Source organism: Myotis lucifugus, unplaced genomic scaffold, assembly GCF_000147115.1.
Source record: "Myotis lucifugus unplaced genomic scaffold, Myoluc2.0 scaffold_69, whole genome shotgun sequence".
NCBI lineage: Eukaryota > Metazoa > Chordata > Mammalia > Chiroptera > Vespertilionidae > Myotis > Myotis lucifugus.
Window position 1 is genome coordinate 5,041,225 of NW_005871117.1, and position 12,088 is coordinate 5,053,312.

Genomic DNA, 12,088 nt, shown 5'->3' on the forward strand with positions numbered 1-12,088 from the left:
GGATACCCAGGTTGCGGGTTCAATTCCCCAGTGTGGGGCGTGCAGGAGGCAGCCCATCAATGATTCTCATCATTGATGTTTCTATCTCTCTCCCTCTCCCTTCTCTGAAATCAATAAAAATATATTTAAAAAAATTATCTATATATAATCCCAAACACTGACTTATTCAATTATCAGTTTTCATTTTGACTACCCCTCCCTTCTCTTCCACCACGTTCTTCTCCCACCTCTCCCGTCCTGTCCCTCCGCCCCGCCTTCCCTTCGCGCAGCGCGCCCTGCGAGGCGCTGAGTCAGGCTGCGGGAAGGCTTGGGCGGGCGCCGGCGAGGGCGGAGCGGGAGCTGGCGCCTGCGCAGTAGGCGGCGTCGGGGCTGGGCAGGCTTATAGCCCCGAGATCAGCTGACGCCCTGCATTGCAGACTGCGGACTCCGGCGTCGCCATGTACGCTCTCTTTCTTCTAGCCGGCCTCCTGGGCGCGGGTAAGTCCCGGGACCCCCTGCCTGGGAGAGTGTCCCCAGCGGGACGTGGCCTCGCGCCCCGGAGCGAATGTGCGGGCCTCGCCTCTCGGGTCCCCTCTGGGCTTGGCGAGGGGCGCGCACTGCGCAGGCGTGTGCGCCGCGCCGGGACCTGCTGCGCGGCGAGGGGCAGCGGGAGTTGGCTGGGAGGCCGGCGGCGAAGGAGCCCCGGCCGGCCGCTTAGGGCCTGGGGCCGGGAGGAGGGGGTGAGGCGGCCGGCATCTCCTTCAGGGCTCCAGTCGGTGCCCGGGGCGGCGGGGGCGGCCCGGCCCGGCCCTGCCCCGCCCCCCAGGCTGCCCTTCCAGCCATGGGGGTGAGCCCTCCCGCGGCCGCAGCCGTGTTGTGCTCGCGCTGGGCGCACGTGATTGAGGTGGAATGGAGCCCCATCCAGTCGGACACACTGGCCCCTGGGCCCCAGTTGCCCCGGTTTTTAAGAGTATTGAAGTTGCAGGAGGCATGGAAGCCCACTCTACCATCTTGTGTTGATGTTTATCTTTGCATATATATATATATTCTTGACCCTACATCTTGAAGGTGATACGGGGTTTTTACGATCCGGATGATTTTGCAACGGAGCCCTCATTTCACATGCTTTAAAATGTCTTTGCACAGCTATTGGCCGGTTTTAGCAGTGGCCTACATTTGGGGAAAACGTAAGTATGGGAGAAGTTGAGCACATGAGTGTTCGTACACCTGTTTATTGCCCTGAAATAGTGCTGGTGGTTACGGTCATTACAGGCTCCGCAGGCAGCGCCTGGTACCAGCTGCTCCGCCTTCCTGGAATTAGAAGGGGCCCTAGTGCCCTCCCCAGGTCACCGTGACCTTCCCTTCCCCCTAATTCTTGCCCTCACCTCTTAACCCCGTTTAAGTCATCACGGTAAAGGGAAAGGAGTGAGATTGGGTTACGTAATCAAATTTCTGTAGTTCGATAGTGACAGAATCAGATTTCAGTTTATAAGTGGATAGTTAAGGAGCCAGATTTTAATTTATGTAACATTGACTTTTAAGTTACAAGCACATTTGGGTATTTCCAGATAATAGCCCACTGAGGGAAATAAACCTGATCTTTAGGACCAGCCTACATTTCTCTTTATTAACTATGTAATTTAGGGTCTAGCCTCCATTTTAAGTATCATGTAGCCATCCAAGTTTAAATAAACAGTAACAAAAGAATTACGAAAATACTTATAGATGAAGTAGGTTGAAGATGTTTTTCCTCATGTTCGCTTGCAGCAACTCACAAGAATGTGTACTTAACCTTGAACCAAGCTCTTAAACTTGTTTTACTTGTAGAGGATGAAAGGTAAACTGCTTATAAAGATTTTTGGTTTATAGTCCCTGAAGAAAATTTATTTCTCACTGGGGTTGATAACTGCTTGTTATTTTAATGGTTGGTGTAATAAACAAATGCTAGTCTCTAAATTTTCTATACTGATTGAGAACATTCCCCCTCCCCAGCACCCCCCCCCCCCCCCCCTAAACAATTGTTCTTAGGCAGGGAGTCACTCCTCACAAGACCTTTAAGAGGTCTGAATCACTCAGATTGCCCAAAAGGAACTGAATTGATTCTTTGGAAATGTAAAATTCTCCTCTGGGTTATATGGGAAGATGGTTAACCAGAATATTAACTAAGCCAGGAGGGCTGCTTCCCAGCACACTTGGGTACATGGGAGTGTGCTGTAATGGCCTTGCGCTAACCATGCTGCCCGGCCGTTAGAGTCATGCCAAGGTCATGCTAACACAACAAATGGATGCATTTTAATAAACACTGACTTCCCTTGACAGCTCTGGTCGTACTTTTCTGGACATGTATTTCTAAAATTTCTAATAAATATTGATACTGTTAGTGAAGGAGCATGGTGGTTTCGGCTGCCACCTGCTCCCCGGAGGTGCTTAGAACTTGCGGTTCCAACATGGCGCTGCTGTATGGAGCACAGTGTCATTCTGCATCTGGCGAAGCTTTATAAGCTTTTTAATAATGTCCACGTGGTGGAGACGTTTGCTTTTGAGTTGCGTTTCTACCCCTCTAGTTGCCCCTCCTTTTCCCTACCTGGAAAATAAAGGGAAGTGATGGTATGCGGAGAGAATTGGGGAGTGTCTGATCTCGCCACTTTGTAAGGAATGAAGACACAGGCCCTCAGAAGTAACTCCCAAATCATAGGCCACTCACCGAAGTCAGGACCAGAACCCAGGACTCTGACTGCTTGCTCTTTTCCTAGTCTTCCATCAATACTGACCTCTTAACTTTCTACAAACATACTGAGTTGTCATTTGCCCTCAGGAAACATACACATTTTAAGTGTATTACTTGATGAATTACCACTGGGCAGCACCCAGGGTCAAGGAATAGAGCGGGAGCAGCATCCAGAACCCCTAGGACTTTCCATGCACTACCCTGTTTACTTGCCCCAAAGGAGACAACTTTGTTAGCACCGGAGATGTAAAAACTCAGCTGCTCGTTTTGAACTTCTTATAAAGGAATCTTACAGTAAGGCCATACTGTTGGGTGATTCCTCGAGTGGAAAAGTGTTAATGAGGTGACATAAAAGCATGTGGTATGGTGTGGTACGTGCCCTCGAAGCCAAGCTGCCCCTGCTACTGTCACCTGTGGATGGCTGGCCAGCTGAATGGTGTTCGCCCAGCACAGGCAGGCGGCTCTGTAGGGATGCTAGGTGTATTGTGAACAAAAAAACGGTGTCCAAAAAAATTTGTACACACTTTAACAGCTGATAGCTCAATTTTAAAAAGGAAATGTATCTTAATAAACACTGCCTTTATAATTCAAAGTATGTTTGTACATTTTGGGGGGACACCCTACATATATTCATTTGATAGCTGCTGCTGTTTATAATGCAAGACATGAATTTATGTCACAGTCTGCTGAATATCCACAGAATTCCAGTTCACACCTGCCAGGAATTTTTGATAAACACCCTGTTTATCAATTTTCAATCAGTGATCAGTTTTACTCAGAAAATGTAATTCATGAGGGTTTATTTGTATCAACCAAGCAAGGATATGGTAAGTGCTTGAATTACATTTGACAAGCTGTGTCCCGTCCCTCCTGTGAGAGTTGAAGGGTATATTGGATTGAGTCATCTGGGTTTTTCTAGATTAGGGAAAGGAGAACTTGAACTTGCTCCTCCATTTTCTTCCTATTCGAAACTATGGAATGCCAGGCCGGAACTTGACAATGGGGAAGAGGAAGGGTGAACAGGGTGTTGTTGGGGCGGGGGGTGTGGGGGGGTGGGGGGCGGTGGGGGTGGTGTGGGTAACCACCTAATAAGGCATGGGAAGCTCTCCAGGCCAAAACAAGCCTCTCCTGAGCCATGGCTTTTGGAGGCAGTCTTCTGCCTTGGGCATTCAAGATTACAGACGTCAGGCTCTGAGCCTTGCTCTCTGGGTTCTATTTGGCTCTGCCACCAAAAAGGAAGGCCTAGATTTTTTTTTTCTTTGTTTAAATTGATTTTAGAGCGAGAGGAAGGGAGAGGGAGAGATAGAAACATCGATGAGAGGGAGACATTGATCGGCTGCTTCCTGCACACCCCCTACTGGAGATCGAGTGGGAAACCTGGGCATGTGCCCTGATGGGGAATTGAACCAGCAACTTCTTGGTGTATGGGTCGATGCTCAACCACTCAGCCACACTGGCTGGGCTAGATTTTCTTTAAATCAGAAGAGAATGCTAATTACCTTGCCTTAAAAAAAACCCATTTTAAAACAATGATAAATATAGTGATTAGGGTGAAGAATTTAACTGTTGCAGAAGTACTAACTGCTTAACTTTTTGTTCATAAAGTTCCAGAAAATAATCTGAATTATGCCTTGTGTAATGGCCTGTGCACTGAAAAATAATCTCTCCAAATTTCATGGTTCTTGTGGAATTTGTAATTCGTTATGCTGAGACTGAGATGATACTGTGGAACAGAAGTTAAACTATCACATTGCTGACAGTAGCTGTGTACTCTGGGACAGGCTACTTAAACTGCTCCCCTACCTGTAATAATCATTCCTATCTAATGGGGTTGCAGCGAGGCTTTAATAAATCACTGTATGACAGGGCTTAGGTAGTGAATACTGTAAGGTGTGCTGCTATCCCAGGAGTAAAAGCAGTATTGTGTTTGCCCATGTCCTTGTCCCACCAGCACGGTACCCTTCTCTGCCCTTGATTTTGTAGTATCTCCTGCTGTCTTGCATTTCAAAGGTTGTTTTAAGTTTAATAAAACAAAATTAAACTGGCATAAATATGTATGCTGGACATAATTACTGGGCCAGGAAAACAAACCAGGATAGGTAGTCAGCAGTTAGGAGGGAGGTGGGAGAGCAGCCCAGCAGATCAGGGCTGGTTCCTGGTAACCTGAATTCTCAGATTCTAGGCCTCTCGTTACTAATTGTGATTCCTAGGCTAAGTCTGTTTAGCCACCACCCTCCCTCTGCCCCACCTCCCTCCGTAGATAACCACCCTCCTGGACTTGATTTTTATCATCCTCCTGCAGGTCTTTTTTTTTTTTTAAACTGATTTCAGAGAGGAAAGGAGAGGGAGAAAGAGGCAAAAACATCAATGATGAGAGAGAATCATTGATGGGCTGCCTCCTGCAGATCTTATACTTTCATAGATACAATGTAACCTTCATCATTTAAAAACATTTTACAGCCTGTCCTCTCAGTGATTGAGCAGGTCAGGGCTTGACTCCCGGTCAGGGCACATGCCCAGGTTGCAGGCTCAATTCCCAATGTGGGCCGTGCAGGAGGCAGCCAATCAATGATTTTCTCTCATCATTGATATTTCTATCTCCTTCCCCTTCCTCTCTGAAATAAATAAAAATATATTACAAATGTGTAAAAAAAATTTACAAATATTGTGTATGTTAGTATTTTCTTGGCTAGTGAGGTTCATCCTCTTTGGAGGATATACCTAGGAACAGAATTGCTTAGCTGTGGATTGTACATATTTCACCTTAACTAGAAATTGCTGAATTACTCTCTAAAATGATTTTGGCAACTTATATTCCCACAAAATATGCATTTTTTACTTGAATCATTAATACTTGACATCAAACTTTAAATTTTGCCAATTTGAAGAGTAAAATGGTGGTTTTCATTTGCATTTCTGCTTTTATTTATCCTTAGAGGTCATTTCATGCTAATCCAGATAGATCCTATTACTGCCTCTTAAAAACAAACAAAACTTCAAATTTTGGAATATTTGAGATTTACTGAGAAGTTACCAAGATAGCAGTGAGTTCCTATGTACCCTTCACCCAGCTTCCCCTAGTGTGCACATCTTACAGAACCACTGTACATCTGTCAGAAGAAATTACCATCAGGACAGTATGTTACCGGGACTGCAAGCTTTATTTGGAACTTATCAATTTTCTCACTAATTGCATGTTTCTGTTGCAGTATCCAACCCAGATTACCACATTGCACTTAGTGACATATCTTCTTAATCTCCTACCTCCAGCTGTTTAACATGTAGCTGCAGAGTATTTCATTGTATAGATGTGTCAATTAGCCAGCCCTAAGTGAGATGAATTCTAATGGCACTTCCAAATTTTAAATTGAGTTCTGGCCATATTTGGATAGATAACTGCTTTTGAAAAGAAATAATTTACATTGTAGGCCGAAACTTCATAAATCAGATAGAAGGAAATGCTACAGAGAGTTCTTTTGGCCAGTCTTACGGATGTCACTTACCCATCAGCAGTGTGATGGCACGCTCTCCTGTGTAGCTACGTAGCTTCCTGTTAACAACTTGAAGTTTGTTTGCAAGGTCACATGACATCTGGCCCTTCGCTGCCTCTCAAAGCTGTCTTCTCCCTCCCGTCAGGTCAGGGCTGCTGTCCAGCCCCCTGGCACCTTATTGTTGCTCAGAACCGTTGCATTCTGTACTCGTCCCGTCTGAGATAACCCAGGCGGTGTGCTCCCTCCTCTCAGGTCTCTGCTCAGATGTTGCCTAGTGGATTCCCCCCTGCTCTGTCTGCAGTGGCCATGCCATCCTGCCCTAGTCTTGCTCTTCTCTGGCTTGGCTTCATTTCTCCTCAGAGCACTCACCACTGCCTGGCATTGTGGTACCTTTATTTGCTGTCTTGATCCCTTGCTGTATCTGCAGCATGTACAGCAATGCTTGGCACAGAGAGCTCAGCATTGCTGACCGTGGTGTGAGGTGTAGCCACGTAGATGTCAACTCAGGAAGTGCTGGTGGGTTGGTGTGCACCACACTTAAATGTTAATAGTGCTAAGTTTTTGGTTTTTTTTTAAATATATATTTTATTGGTCTTTTACAGAGAGGAAGGGAGAGAGATAGAGAGTTAGAAACATCGATGAGAGAGAAACATCGATCAGCCACCTCCTGCACACCTCCTACTGGGGATGTGACTGCAACCAAGGTACATGCCCATGACCAGAATCGAACCTGGGACCTTTCAGTCCGCAGGCCGACGCTCTATCCACTGAGCAAAACCGGTTATGGCATGCTAAGTCTTTATCACAATTAAGTAAAGCATTTTATTTACTGACATGAATTTTAAGAGATCGTGTTTAGGAGTTGAGAGATCAGAGGTGACTTCGGGCTCAAGCAAAGTTCTGACGGTTACAATAGTTCAGGTTAGAAGGACCCCCAAAACTGTGTAGGGGATTTTAGTGGGTGGTAGGGACACGAGTCTGACAGGATTTACATACCCCTGGTGGCTTTGATTTGAGGTGAATCTGAAAGAGGAACCGGCTGTAAATTGAGGAAGCTATTTCCCCTCCTTTTTGTTCCAGAAGTTGGTTGTTTATGAATGTTAACTCGGTGGTTCTCACATGCTTCATTTTCGGGAGCCTTAGATACTCATAAGTTACTGAGGGACCTCAGAGACCTTTTGTTTGTGGGTCTGTATCTATCGATATTTACCGTCTTATAGATTAAGCTGACAAAATTTTATAAAACCCTTTAGAAATAATGATGAACCCATTACATTTAATGTGATTTTTATGAAATAAGTTTTCCTAAGACACAAACATTTAGGGAGAAAATTGGTTTGCTTCACAGTTTTGCAATCTTGATAACACCTGGCTGGATTCTCAGTCTGTTGCAGTGTCACTGTCATATGCCTCATTTGTGAATGAACGAGGGGAAAGGGCAACTTCTCGGTGGTATGAGAATTCTCACCTGATGGACCCCCTGGAAGGATCTCTGGGACCCTCAGGGTTCTCTGCACCACACTCAGAACCACTGGTGTGGCTCATCTGTGGGAACTACAGGCATTGTAATACCTAACACTGAGTTAATTGTGTATCCAGCATTGTTCTAAGTGCCCCCTTTTTTTTTTTGCTTAACATTGATTTAATCCAGAGCAACTGCATCAGAATGTAAGTCAAAAGTGACATGTATAGTAGACACACATGTATCTGAAACTTTAATTCATAAACAATCACGTGGGGCAAGCCTGTAACTGAATTTCCTTAGTGGGGTTTGCATGAAATTTTTTTTAGGGTATTCTTCTTCTACAAGTGTTGAGAGCACCCAGCCATTTGGCAGGGATGGGGTAGGGCCCGCGCCAGTTTCTGGCTCACTGCATCAACTCCCGAGCAGCACCTGGGACTGGGTCTAGAACAGCCGTGGGCAAACTACGGCCCGCGGGCCGGATCAAATGAATAAAACTAAAAAAAAAAAAGACCGTACCCTTTTATGTAATGATGTTTACTTTGAATTTATATTAGTTCACACAAACACTCCATCCATGCTTTTGTTCCGGCCCTCCGGTCCAGTTTAAGAACCCATTGTGGCCCTCAAGTCAAAAAGTTTGCCCACCCCTGGTCTAGAACCTTCCACCCCTGCCTGTACCTGTTCACTTGACCCGGGTGAGTACTGCCAGGGGCCACTTCATGGTCCACTTGTGGCATCTTATCTAAGGTGATTTAAGTTCACCTCTGTTCATCACCTGATAGGATGACACTTTGGAAGAAGAGCTTGGCTAGCAGGAGTTTATATTGGACTGGAGTACTCTTGAATGAACAAATAGGATTTTCTCTTTCCCAAATTAATTATGCCACATGATATGACTCTTGTACAGTATAAGAAGATTACATTCTTATCCCTCAGTGTCTCAGTTATTGCACAAGGTAATTTGCCTGAGGACTCTGTATCCTTCCCTACGTAGATTTCTTGTCTTTAAATGATCTGGCTTGTGGGGAAAATTAAAAAAAGCAAGGCGGTAGTGGGTGAGGAGAAGCAGGGAAGAAAGAACCTTTGTCTTCAATAACAGAAATAATAGCTTATCTGGGCCAGAGGTGATGGGACGGCAGCCTAGTTGAGCGAGAGCTCTATTGCCATGGATTTCTCTTGTGATAAGAGGACTATTTGGACCTTACTTTCTCCAGTTCAAGGCGGCTGCCTCTGCAGGGGTGCTATTCTGAATGATTAAATGGGCAGTGTTTCTGTTCTCCTCTGCAGAATGTTTTCCAAAACCTTCTTTGCTGTAGAAGGTACTTGTGACACCAGCTCTGATCAGGTAGCCGATGTTGCTTTATCGCTTGCTCTTAGGGGATCTGAAATGTCTGACTGCAGGGGACCTGAGGTAGCTGCTGTCCCTCCTGGGGTTAGCCTCTCTTGGTTTCCTAGCAACGTGCCTGTTGCCATGGTGATGCATTACTCAGAGGGCAGATCCACTGCCTTTGGAATATTTGCTCAGCTCCTTGGTGCTGGGAGGCTGCATGCATTTTCTGTTATTTCATTGGTAGCTGGACTTGAACACCATCTAGTATGTGTTACCTAAAATATGTAAAAGGAAAAACATGTTGTATGGCTAAAATAAGACTGACTGACTTAGGAAATAGAGCATAAGATATACCTTCTAGGAAAGGTCTTCTTCATTGTGAGGTTGCTTTTCAAAATCTTTAGTAATTACATTATATACACAGGCTTTTAAATAGCCTCATTGGAGGCAAGTCTTAGTAAAGACATCATTTGGAGACTCTTCTGGTGAATGAGGTAGATGATCAAGCTGGTATTTAGTTAGGCATAGGTTTGCCTGCAGACAACAGAGATCTAGAATAGTAGTGGCTTAAATACGATAGAACTGCTCCTATGTGTCATAGGGTTTAGGAGCTGGCAGTCCAGCGCGAGGCTGGTGGTTCTGCGCTCAGAAGAACTCGGAGCCTCTTCTAGTTCCATGCCCTGCATCCTTGAGGTCTCGCCCCTCTTCATGGTCCATCATGCTTGCTAAGGGCCCAGCCGTCACACTTGTCTTTAAAGGTGTGGTAACCTCTGCTAACATCCCATCAGCAGCACGTGGTTTCATGGCCGACCATGCTGTGAAGGAGACTGGGAAGTGTAGTTTGTAATCGTGGCAGCTGTGTGTGTAGCTGACAGGACTGAAGAATAGATACAGGGAGCACCTTGTCGTCTCTGCCACATTGGGCAATAACTGTTCCCCTGAAACAGATGGCAAAGTTTAACTATTTTTCTGACTCGAAATTGAATGATGCCACAGAATAAAAATGAGAATGTGAATGCCTCTCCTTGGTCGTCCTTCCCCTCAAGCTCACCGCAGCAGTTATGTACAAGTCCTTCAGCTTCGTAGCGACTGGCAGTCTCGTGCTTTCTCAATCTTCACAGAATTCTCGAGAAAGGGCACTCCTAGTTTCCACAGTTTGCAGGTAATTGTGGTGCAAGTAAGTTGTCCGGGTCTTGGCTTTAGAGGCCAGCAGAGCAGGGGGTTCACTCAGGTTTGCCTGCCCCCCACACTCAGGCAGCAATCTTGTTGCCATGTTGCCTCCTCACCTTTCTAGTAAAGGAGAGGCTTCTAAGGTGGGTTCCAAAAATAATGTGAACTACGGCAACTTTATTGGGATCAGAGGAAAATCAGCCTGTAGCTCCAATTTCATGGCCTCCTGTGGGTGCTTGCTGGCACCTCTCATTCTTGCTCATGCAGGACTTCTTGTGAAGCACCTAGGTACACAGTATCGACTCTCGGGCTCATTACAGTGTGGCTGTGACTCCCGGGTCTTGAATTTAGTGCCAACCACTTCGGAGGTTGCTGGGATACAGTGCAGCGCTCCAGGTCCTTGAGCTGCCACTTAATTCCTGATTAAGTGTAAACAAGTAGAGCAGCCTGATTCAGCTGACTGTGGAGCACCTGTTCTGGGCAAGGTAATGGGCCAGAGAAAGGGCCTGTTGCTACCACAGATGATGATAGTGATGATTATAATGATCATGGCATTTAAAATACCAGAGAGATGATGGTAAGGGCATAATAGTGGGGAGGGGTAGTATTCTGGTGCTTGAAAGTGCGTAATTTTATCTTGATTCTCACAGTTCACTGACACCAGTGGCTTTATCGACATTTCACACAAGAAAAACAAGCTCAGAAAGGCAGTGAATTGCTTAGGGTCATTTGGGCAGGACTTGGTGCCACATTTAATTAAGAAGGCGGGTAAAGTGCCTGACGAGTCTCACTCTAGACTCCAGGCTTAGTTCCTTTTCACAAGAAGTCATCATAGGAGCTCCTAAAACACTCGGCCCTGCTGAACTCGCCCTCCTCCCGGGCTACGTGGCTAGCCCACTGTGGCAGCCACCTCAATACAGGAAAATTCCATTGTAATCTGTGTTGGATAAGTGACCTGCCTGTGGAATGAATGGTTTATTTTCTTCTAGGCCTGGAGAGTAAAAAGGGAACCAAGCACCCACCCCTTCCCCAGGGAAATATGAGTGAAGTCTTTTAAAAGCCCGTCTTAATAGCCCGAAACTTGCTGTAGGGTTTCAGATCTCTGAAATGCTACGTTCTCTCATCTCAGCCTGTCAGAGTTTTGCCACTGAGGGCCCGGATGCCAGGCCTTTCAACTAAGAAGCAGAGTGCTTGATTCACTGAGTAGTGTGCATGTCGTAACAGGACACATTTAATCAGAAGCCCCCAGGGGTAAGGCAGACATTCTAAGAACTTTCTTAGAGTTCAGCATCTTACCCCAGAGAAGGAAGTTGGTATCTGGGGGCAGAATGTGGGAGGGGGAGAAAGAGATGAAACCTCTGCTGGCAGCGTTTTGAGAAATTACTCCGCAGAACGTGGTTTAGGTAGTTTTATATATTTGGTATGTATTCATCCTGGAAATGTCCTTTGCCTCGCTATTTAAGAATTAAGACTTGTAGCCCCTGTGAGGTCTTCTGGCCTCGCTTGCCACTCAGGATCTCTCTTACACAGAATTAATTCCTCATGGGTTGGGCATTTTGTTTTGCGTGGTTGCTTCTGCTGTTGGAGAGCTCATCACTTAAAGGGAAGCCATTCCCTTTTTATATTCCTGATGATGTTAAGTGTGTTCCTTACCTTACACTGTGGTCTGCTTCCCTAACCTCTGCTCATTGCTCATTGCTCTGAGGTCTGGGGTCTGAGACCACACAAAATAGATGTGCTCTCATGTGGTAAGTAGGTGTCTACACCTTCGAAAGTGACTGTGTACCTCCAGAACATTCTCCCAGCTAAACACTTCCAGTCTTCCAAGGAGCTCAGGAGTGGTGTCATGTGCCTTCACGTTCCGACCGCTGTACTTGTCGCCATTTCGCGGGAAGCAAAGTACACAGCTGTGTTCTGCCCTTCCC

General features: G+C 45.9%; 1 protein-coding gene across 6 annotated transcripts in view; it reads left to right on the forward strand.

Annotated features, from left to right (window-relative positions):
- Positions 1-279: 279 nt before the first annotated feature.
- The window catches only part of PSAP (prosaposin), a 32,885-nt gene continuing 21,076 nt past the window's right edge, over positions 280-12,088 (forward strand). For 4 of the 6 annotated variants that reach the window (XM_023755133.1, XM_023755134.1, XM_006090285.3 and 1 more), the window contains exon 1: positions 346-477. In XM_023755133.1, the coding sequence (XP_023610901.1) occupies positions 438-477 (40 nt within the window). In that variant the 5' untranslated portion in view covers positions 346-437. Of the gene's footprint in view, positions 478-12,088 lie in introns of all 6 variants that reach the window. The other 2 variants (XM_006090284.3, XM_014457152.2) reach the window with 1 other exon arrangement.